Genomic DNA, 14,202 nt, shown 5'->3' with positions numbered 1-14,202 from the left:
CTCTAAAAATAAATAAATGAAATCTTTTAAATACATTAGAAATATTAAAAAGATTGAAAAATTACCAAAGTAAGTGCTAAACTAATGAAGTTAGAAAGTGAACACAAAGAAAGTAGAAGGAGATAAAAAGCAGAAAACAAAGAAAGTATTAACTAAAGCATAATTTTGGGAAAGAATAATAAAAAAGGATAAACTGCTGAAAAGGATGACCAAAATAAAATGATAAAAGATTCAAATAAATATTAAGAACGAAAATAGGGAGCACAGCTATAGTAATTATGGAGGTAAAAATATCTTAAGACAGTCATAGGAATATTATGCTAATAAATTTTAAAACAAAGATGCAATAATCAATTTTCCAGAGGAATAGAAATACAATAATTAAAGCCATGAGAAGAAAATAAAGACCTGAACAGAGTTATTCATTAAAGAAACCAAATCAGGCCCTGATTGGTGTGACTCAGTTGGCTGGGCAACATTTCGCAAAGTGAAAGGCTGCCTGTTCAGTTCCTGGTCAGGGTACATGCCTCGGTTGCGGGTTTGGTCCCCAGTCAGGGCAGCCAATAGATGTTTCTCTCTCTCTCTTTCTCCTTCCCTTCCCCTCTCTCTAAAAATAAATGAATAAAATCTTAAAAAAAAAAAAAAAAAAAAAAAGGAAACCAAATCAGTAGTTTAAAAACTCCCTACAGGAAATGCCTCCATACATTTGAAAAATGAAGGCCATACATTTTTCAAAGATGAATTCTACCAAATCTTCCAAATACAGATAATCCCAATCTCACGCAAACTAGTCCAATAAATAGACAAAGAGAAAAAAGCTCCCCAACTCATTTTATAATTGCTATTACAATCCTTTCACCAAAATTGGGCAAGTTTAGAAAAGAAAGAACATCTCATATTCATTTAAGATGCAAAAATCTGAAATACTGGCAAATTAAATCCAGTAACATATTGAAAACATAGAAACCAATGAATTTACCTTGAAAATCAAGAATATTTAATATTTATAAAAACGTTATTCAACTTTTAGGAATAGAAGAGAGCATTTAAACCCTATAAATGATATTTACCAAAAATCTAAGGCAATCATATTTAATGGTGAAACATTAAAAGTATTCCCTTTAGAAGATCGAAAGTAAACGTGGCAGACATTAACATCTATTAAATCTGGGTTATGAGTACATATTTGAAATGTTTTCTGTTAACATGACTGATTTTTTAAACCTGCCTTTGTTGTAGGTCAACACTTGTTTAGAAACTACACAGTTTAGAATGACTGGCCTCATGTAAGGGGCTTTGATATTTATTACTTTTCCAGAAGCTGAATGCAAAAACTTTATATTTGTGCAACACTATGCACTTTTCTATGTAGCGTCACACACACATTCCCATTTTTCAGAGGAAAAAATTGAGCTCAATTTGGTGAAGAGAGTTGTCCCAAGTCTCAGAATATGTGGTAGCAATAAAGAAAGACTCAGACATTGCAGTTTTTTCAATACCATACTACTTCCTATGATAATCAGAGGCTACTAACCCCTGTACCTTCTAAGCGTTAGTAAAAGCCTACATTTTGATTCATTTGGTAAAATGACCAGGTAAAAGCTTTTCAGGGGCACTCAAAAACACAAAACACTGTAAAACATGACCTTTGGTTGACAGAATGATAAAGAATGCTTACATGGCAGGCTTAGCAAGAAGCTGGAATCCTCCCATAACCAGGAAATTTGTAATAGATGTACAATACCTTGAGCAAAAAAGAAAACACACGTACATTAGTGTTAAAATGTATGTTAGTTCTTCAGAGTTGTTGAACAAGCATCTAGAACAACACCCCTTGGTATCTCACCAAGAAGTTTCAGCACTTTTGTGATGTCAAGACTGATAAACTATAAAGGACTGAAGAGAAGGGCACGTTATGCAGTAATCACCAATACTCAGGGGAGGAAAAAGGCCATTTTAGTAAGGATGTTAATGTAACAGGAAATTTTTATAATACCTAAAGGTATGCAGAAGATGCCAGAATTTATCTGGTAGATTTTACTTTGTGACTTAAATTTGAGAAAATATGATTAAAATTGTTGGATTATTAATGAAAAATTTCTCTAATCTTCATTTTAGGTTTCCCAATTAAGTCTTCAGAAATAAACAACAGAGATGAAATGGTAAGAAAATGTGTTTAAAAAGCTTGAGTGAAACAGCGTTAGAAAATGTTGGTTAAAGTATTGATCTAATTAATGCTAGAGATTAAGTTTTGATATGCTGCTTTGAGCCATGTAAATTTTTTCTATACTCCTAGGCTGGCAAATGTAATTAATTAACTTTGAAAGAGAAGGCAAACTCAAAAATAGCCCAAGCTAACATACAGTTAAAAATAGTTACAATAGTAAATTTTGTTACATGTATTTTACCACAATTAAAAATAATTTTCAAAATTCATAAATAAATTTTTACTTGCTCCATCTATATGAAAAAATTTCCCAAACGTCAAAATAAAAAGCATTTCAGGCATAAATTCTGAAGTATAAAAGAAGAAAAAGAACTGAAATAGATTGTGATGAATACAAGTCAAAAAAGTAAAATTATACTGGTAAAAACTGAAACCGTCACACAAACTAAATTTAGCTTAAAGAGTAAACTGATACCAAATTATGTTATTTTCATGTCTAAAAGATGAGGCGTTAAGAGACTCTAGTCAGGGTCTTTCCTCTCAGACAACAGCTTCAGGTATATTAAACTTTGCTTAGAATTAAAATCACATACATCTATTTGCACATATATGCTAAATCCAAAAAAAAATACATTAAGATTATTAACAATGGTTATTTCTGGTGGAAGGTTATAGGTGACATAAAGATAATCTTTCTTGATTATCTTTATTTGCATAGTTTGCAATAATAAACATACATTACTTATATTATAAATAGCCTAAACAGAACACCAACAAAACATGAACTTGAGGCTGGTGCTTTTCACTGCCTCTGCGCTGTGGTTGCTATGGTCCTGGAGCTTCACACAGAGCCTGGCCCTTAGTGGGTATGCAGTCAAAGGAGAAAACCTACACTTCAGATCAACAGTAAAATTAAATATACATTAAAATAACAAATTATGTCTCACATTATAATGTCAAGATACAAATTAAGAAATAGTGAGAAATATTTAAATTTTCAAATACACTTGGGGTATTTTACTAGAAACACATGAAAAGAGCCTTAGATAACTATCCTCAGTTTTATTAAGAAAATATATTTTAAAGATAGTTTGGTCTTAATCCTCCATTTACACAACAGTAAAAACCAGACACTGGAACAACTCCATATTTACAATCAGTAATTGGTCTTAAAATAATTTTAGTTACTTATTTCCTCAAATTTTAGTATAATTTACTTAAGTAAGCAAATTTGTTCTCTAAAGGGAATGTTTACATATTCATATTATAGTACATTTCATGTAAAGTATACTATCAAATATTCTGCTAGAATATAAAAGAAAATATGAGAATTATTTTTAAAACTTTTTTCCCCTTAGAGAAAACTAAAGTTTTAGCAATGCAGAACTATAATTGGCTTAAGATTAAAACACTGCTTTGCAATTTCTATTACCTTATATCACTCTCCCTAAGCTAGTCTCTTCTGATTAAGGAGCTGTTCTCCTTGGCAGAAAAACCCTGCAGAGACTGAACATGACACGGGACTGGATACTTGCTCTGTATAACTATCCAAGAAGAGACTTGCATGCTTCAGAATGACCAAGCTCCTGGCTTCCTTTACCCCATGAAGGAAGCTGCTCAGGGAGGCTCCGTGCTGGCCAATGAGGTAACATAGCTTACTGAATCGGCTTGCCACCTCCTGCAACAGCTGGACAGTGCTTGCAGTGCCCAAATTTTCTGTAACAAAAATAATGATGATGATGACAACATAACCTAAAGATTCATTACCTGAATACTTCCTTATGATCAAGATTATGAATTCCCCTTTTCTAAAAATACTTAACATGTTGAGATGCATGAACTCAAATAATCACAGTATTAAAGAAAGCAACTTGAGAGATCACAGAATCCAGTCATTTGAGGAACTTGTTAACACAGTCACAGTGATCCTGTAGGTTCTGACTCAGTAGGCCAGGGTTAAGGTCCCAGGATGGATATGTTAAAAGAAAAGCTTTCCAGGTAATTCGGAAGACAAATCTGAGAACCACTGAGCTGATCCAACTCTCCTCTCATTTTGGAAATAAGTAATCTGAAGCCGAGAGAAGGGAATTGCCTATTTTGATGCAACGGTTAGTGACAGCCAGGAATTAAACTAATTTCTGTAGTTATATCTTGGTTAACATTTTCAACTTTTTGTACTGACTTCTGCTCAACTTGTCCCTTGGAAAAGCCCAAAACCTAGTACAGAGAGGACAATCTAAAAGCCAGGCTGCCTAGGTTGCTCTAAACTTTAGAGAGGGCATCAGGAGATTATTTGCTTTTTCCCAATCCAAAATTGCTATTTTCTAGGACTTCGCACTAAAAAGTGAAGCTGATGGGCAGACCAGGTAAGACCAACATAGAAATCAGAAATCAGGACAGAGAAAAGGCAGACAGCACATTACATTCAGAGCAATCCAGGAAGCCTGCAGCTTGTATTACTTCCTTCCTCTTGCCAAAGTCATGGGGTATTGAGCTCGCCCACTGGAGGGGGTTTACAGAGCAGCGCACTTTAACACAAGCAAAACACATCTTTCAAAAGATGCAGATAGTCTCCAACTTACAAAGGAAATGCTAAGTTAGTTATTTGAAAAGATGTTTTCCCACTGAAAACAATGAGCTTGTCCATAAAAGCCAATGTCACTTTAGTGTGGAAAAGCTGATGTACTAACAAGGTAGAATTTAATTACTACCAAGTATTGGCCTGAATTCTGGGTCCTCAGAGGGGGCCAAGGAATACAGGAGAGAAAGAGAAAGAAAACTTTCTCTTCATTTGCTGAGTGCAGGGCCAAATCTAGGAAAATCCTTAAAGTAAGGGAAGTTTATTTTTAATATCTGCCCCCTCCAATCTCCATTTGGTATTCTTTTCTAACCTCTTGGAGATCCCAGGTACCTAGTGTATCCGGACAGTTGAGCACCTTCTTAGGACCATCATAATCCATTTCCTCTGTAATATCTCCTCACCTTCAATCCTCTTTGTAGCTGATTACAGCTAAGAAAAGGAGTCAGATTTATTCAACTCATGCTAATGTGGAATAAGACCCTTACCACTGTTACAGTTATCAACAATTTCAAGAGACTACACATAAATTCAAATGAATCTCTATTTGACCTAAGTCAAATTTGAACTTAGTCTATTTGAACTAAAACAAAGAAAATGAAAAACACAGGTAGTATAATGTAAGATATCTTAGGACTTAGTGGCACTAGAAGTGTTGTTTAGAACTCTAGCTCCTAGGTCAACTTTCACAAAAAATTGTTTCTGCTTCTCTGGCATGAATATTTGGAAAGCTCCATTTTCTACCTCCACAAGTAAAAGGAGCTCTGGGCAGCGGTAGCTGGACTAATGAAAAAGTGGAAATAGTTTGCAAGGTGCTGACTGCCTGTGTACAGGAAGAAGAAAGAAGAGAATGGAAAGGAAGGAGTAAACCATAACTCAAAGGTTTTATTGGTGTTGTAGGAAGAATAGACAAAAGTGTTCTACTTACCTAAACTGAGAAGAGGCCTGAGAATCTGAGATTTGATATCACTAAGTTTTGAATAAAACCGTCTTTCCGTAGTAGCCAACTCATGGAGACTGGCAATATATCCCATAATGTTCTTGTCCACCAGGGCTAGGTAGCTGTCTTTTCCCGCGGTCACTCTACTTATATATCCAAGCTAAAACAGAGGATGAGAAAAGAATAAAGATAATATATAATTTACTAGTAGCAATTTGGGCATTGGAGCTGGCTTATGTCACCTGGCAAGAGCCAACTGGTAAATATTCAGGAATTTTACAAGTTGATAACAAAACCATTGGTAGCCTGAAATTGCCAATAAAAAAATCACCCCCCCCCATCCCAATGGCAAATACCACAGGTCAGAACTTTCTGGTCTTGTTTTAATTTGAATTTTAGAGATGGCTTACTAGTACACCACTGTTACATATGCATATCTGGATCTATGTATAACTACATACACTATACTTTTATTTATTGCTAAAATACCTTTTTATTTTATATTACATATGTTTAGAACCAGATACACACACCCTAAACACACAAAGATCCAAATGATGTGGATACATGTCTCAGGACTCCTTTTTGCATAAAATAGGAAAAATGAGAGCAGAGAGGACTGTGCTATAGATCAAAGTATCAAAGGGCCGGGAGTTGTCTCCTAAAAGTACTTTACAACATTTTCTTTTAAAGATAATTTTTTCATTTATCCATGACACCACTGAATAAAAACATTTAATGTCTTTATTCACATACCCCTATTAAACTAGGCAACCAAGCTGCAGACCCAATAGGCTATTAAAATTCCATTGTAACTAAATGCACATTAGAGCCTCATCCATTTCATTAGGATATTTCATCCTTTATCTGGACTGTGGCATCTTGGATGGGGAATGTGGAGCCAGGGCCAACAACTACAAAGAATCAATTAGTATGCCTGGAATAACAGGATATATATAGGTTAAGAGCTAAATCTTGGCCAGTGTTGTCTTTAGCAAAAAAGATCTTGTCCTTGTACATTCACAGCTTACACATTTAGCCATTAAAAAACAGAGTTAAAAAAAAAGTCCATAGGATATATTATTCAATAAGAATAATAATCCAGAATGTACGAGCTCTGAGGGTTCATTTCCTGGAGGCATTATCACTTGGAGAATGTGAGTTACCTTAGTGGGGGTGGGAAGTGGGGAATGACACAGAAACAGGCCAATGATTTAAGTTTATGACAAAGAGTTAGAAAGTAGGAAAGCAAAGAAATTCAGATCAACACATGAAAAAGGGATAAATAGTAGCAAATAAAAGGAAAAGCTAAGAGAAATGGGGAAGCAAGGTGAAACAAAGCACTCTTGGTGGCTTGTCAGGCCCCTGAAAATTTTCCTTCCCACTTATAGTTAAAACTTCATCTACTCTATTTATATTCTGATTTACCTCTGAAAGAGCCACAGCAGTAAATAATAAACCCTAAAATCCCTACTCTTATAAATCTTAGAGTTAAGGAGGACAGACAATAGACAAAGTAAATTATAGTGTATTAGATGGTGATATGCACTGTGGAGAGGAGTAAGTCAGAAAAGAGATATGGGATGAAGGAGAGGATCAGGAGGGGTATGTAATTTTATTTTATTTTATTTTTTTTTTATCCTCACCAGAGGCTATGTTTACTGATTTTAGAGAGAGGAAGGAGGGGTGGAAAGAAACAGCAATGTGAGAGAGTAACATCGATCAGTTGCTTTCCATAAACACCCCAACCAAGGTCGGAACCTGCAACCTTTCAGTGCACAGGATGACACTCCAACCAACTTAGCCACCTGGCCAGGGTGGGGCTTGCAATTTTAAACACAGCAGCCAGAGTTACTTAATAACAGGTATACATACAAATAACAAAAACAAAATACTTCTTGTGTGTTATAGTATGTGGGCCTTAGGATCCAATTCCTGTTCACCTTACTACAGGAGAGGAGTACTGGAGTCTTAGTACCACTGTGATTCTCTGGAAGGTTGTCACCTTCTGTAGGTTCCTGTCGGCCACTGTAATATAACCCAGGCTGGAAGTCTTCTGTATCCACCAAAAACAGGGAATAATCCTGGCCAGCGGCTACACTCCAGACTCCATTTTTACTGTTTACCTGCAACAACAGCAAGATATTGTCTGTCCAAGAGGAAGAAATCAGATAGAACTTCAGATCCACAGGAACTGAAATATTAGGTCACTTAAACAAGTTACTTAAAGCAAAGTCAGTCATATCTCAGAGGGCCAAATTTACTAGGCAACGTACCCAATCAAATGCAAAACAGACACATGTGTAAGAAGAAATCCTTTGTTCAGTTTAAAATTTAGAACTGGATTGTTTTTATAAAAATCTAAATAATTGGAATTAAAAAAGAAAAAAACAGATATGATTTTTTAATTGTTATTTTTATAAGTCCCCATAGGATTTGGCCTGCACTACAATCAAGAGGCCCAGAAACTTCTAGAGCCCTATTCTGATAGCTAGCATACTCTCATTTGGCTGTGTGCACAAAACTTGAGGTTTAAAAAAAAAAACACAACAATGCTGAATTCCATTCTGGCCAACTGAATGCTAAAATTCAGGTTTCCCACTTGGAACTCACTGCCTCTCTGATGTGACCTTACTGTGTCAATTTGCAGGGTGCTGAAACTGATGGAACCCCTTAGAATCCCATTGACATGGATCCCCTAGACTTGTGGTTCTCAACAGGTAGTTTTTGCAGGAGCAGCAATTACCTAGAAACATGTTAGAAATGCAGACTCTGCGGCCACAGAGCTTCTGGGGGGGGTGGGACCTGGCAATCTCTTTAACAAGCTCTCCAGGTGATTCTGATTGCAAAAGTATGCCTTAAACCAATAGTTTTCAATCCTTAGTATTCCACATAGTGATTCAGAAGTCACCATGGAAAGGCAGCCACCAGGGCTGTCCCCAACCCCCTTCACTCTTCAACAGAAGAAGTTCCATGTTTCTCTGTTTTATGGAATTCCACATAAGATTTCATTTGAAGGAAGTGTTCTGCTATGAAAACTACTGCCCCCAACATCCAGACCCAGCTTTAGCCATGGTTCCTAGGCTCCCAGACTGATAAGCAAAAACAAACAAACAGACAAACACACACACAAACAAACCTATTAGACTCTTTGCCTAGACAGGTTCCAAATACTAGGTGTTAGATGACTGAGTGAATGAGTGAGTGGATGTGTGTGTGTATGCACATCTCTACTACTTTATAGCTACCCTCTTCACATTACACTATCTTCTCAAATTCAGGCTATCCAGATAACTGTTTTTCTGTTATTTTTGCAAAGAATGAATTAAAATTTTTTTTCAGGAGGAAAGAGTTGTCTTCTTAGTCTCTAATCAAAACTAACTCAGATCTCACTCTACCTTGACTTTACTTAAAATGACTTCAAGCTGTTTTTCTCATACTTCTCTTAAAATAAAAAAAAATCAGAAAATTAAACCCATAATGCTCTTTGTATGCACAGTTAAAGACTAATGAAACTAAAACCTTGTACTGGGCTGGCCAAAAAGTTCGTTTGTTTTTTTCCATAAGATTGCTCTGGTAGTGCTTAGTTGTCTTTAATTTCACTCGAAACAGATTGTATTGTGACAGCTGTTATATTAGCATGTATTTTTTTAAAAAGCTTATCAAAAATTGGTGAATTTTTTGTGTAGCCATTTTAATATTGAAGGTGAAGGAAAATATGCAACATTTCCAGCATATTATGCTTTATTATTTCAAGAAAGGTAAAAACACATCTAAAACGCAAAATAAAAAATTTGTGCAGTGTATGGGGAAGATGCAGTGACTGATTGAATGTGTCAAAAGTGGTTTGCCAAGTTTCATGCTGGAGATATCTCACTGGACAATGCTCCTGCTCCACGGTCAAGGAGACCAGTTGAAGTTGATAGTGATCAAATCGAGACATTAATTGAAAACAATCAACATTATACCATGTGGGAAATAGCCGACATACTCAAAATACCCAAATCAATAAAGTCACTGATGAAAATGAAAAATGTGTATTTTATGGAAAAAAACTGAACGGACTTTTTGGCCAACCCAATAACAAACTCTTTCGTCTGACTCTAAAACAATAAATAAAAAGTTTATTTCCAGGGTCTCCATGCTATATTATAAAACTTTCCTTAGTATGAATAAAAGCATGTTGTACTTTATTCAAATGAACAAAAACAAGGAACAATGACTTACCATATGTTTATTTGTGATAAAATAGCAGAAATTAAATAGCTTACCACTAAAACATTTATAATGAAAATATTTAAGAGTCGAGCTAGAAGTAATAACTGTTCCCTGATATTTTACTTAAATCTTTCCTTCTCAGGAAAATGAAGTTCGGTGGAAGAAAACGCAGCATGTAAGTTTTACATAGCGGTGTATGCAGTGCACACTGAATACATGTGTGAATCATTGGGCTATGTATTAACATGAATCACTGGATTAAGGTTAACTATCCTTTTTTAGTCTCTGTTACTTTGAGTGGAGGGAGCGTATCTTAGGGTGGGGGAGAATCAAACCACAACCACATGAGCTCTATATTCTATTCTGTTAGGCTGTCACCATGCATATTGCCTGCTCACTACCCCTCCAAAAAACAAACAAATCTTGTATAATGAGTCAATTCTACTGATGAGGATTTGGTATTTCTTCAGGGTGTTGGGGCAGAAAAAAAGGTAGAAACGTTCTTCTAGAATTGCATCAAAGAGACTAGAAGTTACCAATGTCTGAATAGCATTACATAAACTAAAACCAATTCACAAAACAGTGAAGAAATCATCTATACTTTTAGTTTCACTATAAAAAAATGAGAAAGTTTAACTATGTATGTAAAAGAAACCAAAACAAGACATAACACACCAAATAATGTTATGTAAAAGTCAAAATTAATTGAGAAATCGAAGGAGGCATTTGGTAGTATAAAGTTCAGAAGTCTGTATCATAGTCCTAAAAACACTTGTTTTAAAAGAAAGAACTTTATCATTTGTAATTTTATAAAAGGACAAGAAATATATAAATGTTCAATGAAAAGTGAAAGCTAAGAAAAAAGGAAATATAATACATCAATAAATATAAATGTAACACACCAAAAAAAAAAAATTGGCTTGAAAACAAGTTTTCATACATATTTTTAAAATTAAGTATATCAAAACAAATTTAGGCTACAAATTTAATATCTTGTTTTAAAACACGAAGTGAAGCAATATAAAGTGTTATAACAATTATCAAGTTCGCAAAAGTACCTTTGCAAGGCGAGGAACTGTTGTTGGAAAATCGGAATGCCCAAGTTGACCAAAGGTATTGCTACCCCATGAGTAAACCTATTAGAAAACCACAGAAAAGTAGATAAGGTTTGTGAATCTGACTTTGCATGTCACTTCAGAGCCTTTATAAGTACATACACACACGCGCGTGCGCACACATATACATATACACCCATACACGTATACCAGTAGTTACACATAAATTACTTATACAAGTCTTTTCACAAATTACTTGTACTAGTCTTTCTATTCTTTAAAATAACAGATACAAGGAAATTTATTTTAAACAAGACCAGAGATAATGGGCAGATAGATAGAATACAGAGGAAGACAGAATCCAAGGGTTAACAATAACATTTTTCAGGTGTATACTATCTGCCAGGCATTGTTCTTAACATTTTCTGTGTATTAATTAATGTTTCACTCATATAATTCTTTTTTTACAGATAAGGAAACTGGCCCAGAGACGACGCAAATCTGTAAGTAGCAGAGCCAGGATTTAATCCCAGGAAATTATTCTGTACTGTCACTTACAAAGAAAGTGATACAAAGAAAAAGTGATCATGATTTTTCACTCTGTATTATGGAGTACTACGGAACAACTAGAAAGCCTTTTATTTAAGAGTCACTGAAGGAGAAATGCAAGTATTATCTGGCTAATTCTAATCTTCCTTTCTGTTCATTTTCAGAATTTATGGCTCACTGCCTATATTCACTCTACTAGAATAATTTTGGGATCATTTCTAACATTGTAAATATTATACTGGAATATTTTGGGATTGTACTGAATTTTCTCTGTAATGATTTAATGATCTAGGGAGAAGTTGCATTTTTGCAACACTGACTTTTCTCACCTGAAAATAAAACCTCTCTCTCTTTATTCCCATTTTATGACTTATTAGAAGAGTTCTTGAGTTTGTGTCACATGGGATCTACACATTTCCTACTAAGACTATTCCTAGCTCCTTAATACTTTTGTTTTAATTGCAAAGCAGCTTCTTTTTTCCATGGCATGGTTTCTGCTTCACTTTGTGTATATAAGGAGGCTAGCAATTATGTTTATTTTGTAACTAACCACATTCCTCATCTCTTTTAAGACTTTTAGATGATTCATTGGGTTAATAAGTTATCCATTTCCTTCCTAATATTTATAGTTATTTATATGTGATATGTTACTTTTTTGGCTAGCCTATGTGAAATTTAAAATAGAATATTTAATGGTTTAGAATCCTTCACTGACTTTCTCTAAAAAGATAAAGGAACTGATGAAGAATCATTATATGTATATAAAAATTACATTTTATTGATTATGCTATTACAGTTGTCCTGATTTTTCCCCCTTGGCCCCCGTCCACCCAGCACCCACCACTCCCTCAGGCAATCCCCTCACAATTGTTCATGTCCATGGGTCATAGGAGTAAGTTCTTTGGCTAATCCATTTTCTATACTGTACTTTACATCCCCATAGCTATTCTGTAACTACCTATTTGTACTTTTTTAAAAAAATATTTTATTTCTTTACTTTTAGAGAGAGGGGAAGGGAGGGAGAAAGAGAGATACATTAATGTGTGGTTGCCTCTAGTGCACCCCTTTGCTGGGAGCCTGGCCCACAACTCAGGTGTGTGCCCTGACTAGGAATCGAACCAGCGACCCTTTGGTTTGCAGGCTGGAACTCAGTCCACTAAGCCACGCCGGCCAGGGCCCTATTTGTACTTCTTAATTCCCTCACCTCTTTACCTATTCTCCCCGACTCCCTCCCAACTGGCACCCATTAAAATGTTCCTCATTTCCATGATTCTGTCTCTGTTCTTCTTGTTGGCTTAGTCTGTTTTTTAGATTCAATTGTTGATAGATTTGTAATTTTTTGCCATTTTATTGTTCATAGTTTTGGTCATCTTTTTCTTAAATAAGTCTATTTAACATATATAATAATGGTTTGGTGATGAAGAACTCCTTTGATTTTTTTCTTGTCCGGGAAGCTCTTTATTGGCCCTTCGATTCTTGAGCAATCTTGGCTGGAGGTCCCTGTTTTGCATGACTTTGAATACTTTTTGCTAATCCTTTCTAGCATGCAAAGTTTGAGAAATCAGCTGACAGTCTTATGGACTCCTTTGTAAGCAACTAACTGCTTTTCTCTTGTTGCTTTTAAGATGCTCTCTTTATCTATAACCTTTGGTATTTTAATTATGATGTGTCTTGGAGTAGGCCTCTTTGCATCCATCTGGCTTGGAGTACTCTGTTTCCTGGACTGGCATGTCCATTTCCTTACCAAATTAGAAAAGTTTTCTTTCACTTGTTATCAAATAGATTTCCAATTTCTTGCTCTTTCAAAATTTTCCTTCTAGCACCCCTATGGTGCGAATGTTGGACCTCTTGAAGTTGTCCCAGAGGCTGCTTATACTATCCTCATTTTTTGTATTCTTTTTTCTTCTTGTTGTTCTGTTTTTTGCTTCCTTATATTCCAAATCATTGATTTGATTCTCAGCTTTATCCACTCTACTATTGTTTCCCTGTAAATTGCTATTTCAATTAGTGTATCCTTCATTCTTGACTAGTTCTTTTTTATGCTGCTGAGGTTCTGAGTTCCTTGTGCATCCCTATAACCAGATGCAGAGTTTTGAACTCTGTATCTGATAGATTGCTTATCTCCATTTTGTTTAGCTCTTTTTCTGAAGTTTTGATCTGTTCTTTCATTTAAGCCATGTTTCTTTGTCTCCTCATCTCCCTGTGTTTCTATGTATTGGGTATAGCTGCTCTGACTCCGTGTCTTGGTAATGTGGCCTAATGCAGTAGGTGTCCTGTAGGGTCCAGTGGCAGAGCCTCCCCTATCACCTATGCTGGGTACTCAAGGTGCGCCCTTTGTGTGGAGTGCATACACCCTCCTCTTATAGTTGAGCCTTGGTTGCTGTTGGCAGATCAATGGGAGGGATTTACTCAGGCCAGTCAGCTGCAAGGTTTGGCTGTGACCACTGACCACCAACCTCCCCGCTCCACAGAGGATCTGCTGGGTAGTGGCAGGGCTGCGGTGCTACAACATGGTCTATAGCTGTCCACTGGGTGTACAGTCCCTAGAGTCTCCCAGGTTGTGAAGGACAAGGTCAGCCCTGATCTGTGTTTTGCCTGGGACCACCCTGCCTGAATTATGAAGCAATCTGAGATGGCTGCTACTCTTGCAGGGCTTGGAGATTCCCAGACAAAACCAAGTGGGAATCTAGGCTGG

General features: G+C 35.8%; 1 protein-coding gene across 4 annotated transcripts in view; it reads right to left on the bottom strand.

The window, feature by feature from the left end:
• Positions 1–14,202, bottom strand: part of ALS2 (alsin Rho guanine nucleotide exchange factor ALS2) — a 72,262-nt gene that overhangs the window by 30,984 nt on the left and 27,076 nt on the right. For all 4 annotated transcript variants that reach the window (XM_054585832.1, XM_054585834.1, XM_054585833.1 and 1 more), the window contains exons 8-12: positions 10,962–11,039; positions 7,629–7,811; positions 5,674–5,845; positions 3,703–3,883; positions 1,679–1,744 (exon numbers count right to left, since the gene is read on the bottom strand). In XM_054585832.1, the coding sequence (XP_054441807.1) occupies positions 1,679–1,744; positions 3,703–3,883; positions 5,674–5,845; positions 7,629–7,811; positions 10,962–11,039 (680 nt within the window). The remainder of the gene's footprint in view (positions 1–1,678; positions 1,745–3,702; positions 3,884–5,673; positions 5,846–7,628; positions 7,812–10,961; positions 11,040–14,202) is intronic.

This window comes from Pteronotus mesoamericanus, unplaced genomic scaffold (genome assembly GCF_021234165.1).
Source record: "Pteronotus mesoamericanus isolate MK-2021 breed Mesoamerican mustached bat unplaced genomic scaffold, CSHL_Meso_final contig_90, whole genome shotgun sequence".
Taxonomy (NCBI): domain Eukaryota; kingdom Metazoa; phylum Chordata; class Mammalia; order Chiroptera; family Mormoopidae; genus Pteronotus; species Pteronotus mesoamericanus.
Note: the sequence above shows the minus strand (reverse complement) of the source record. Positions and strands in the feature narration are given on the sequence as shown.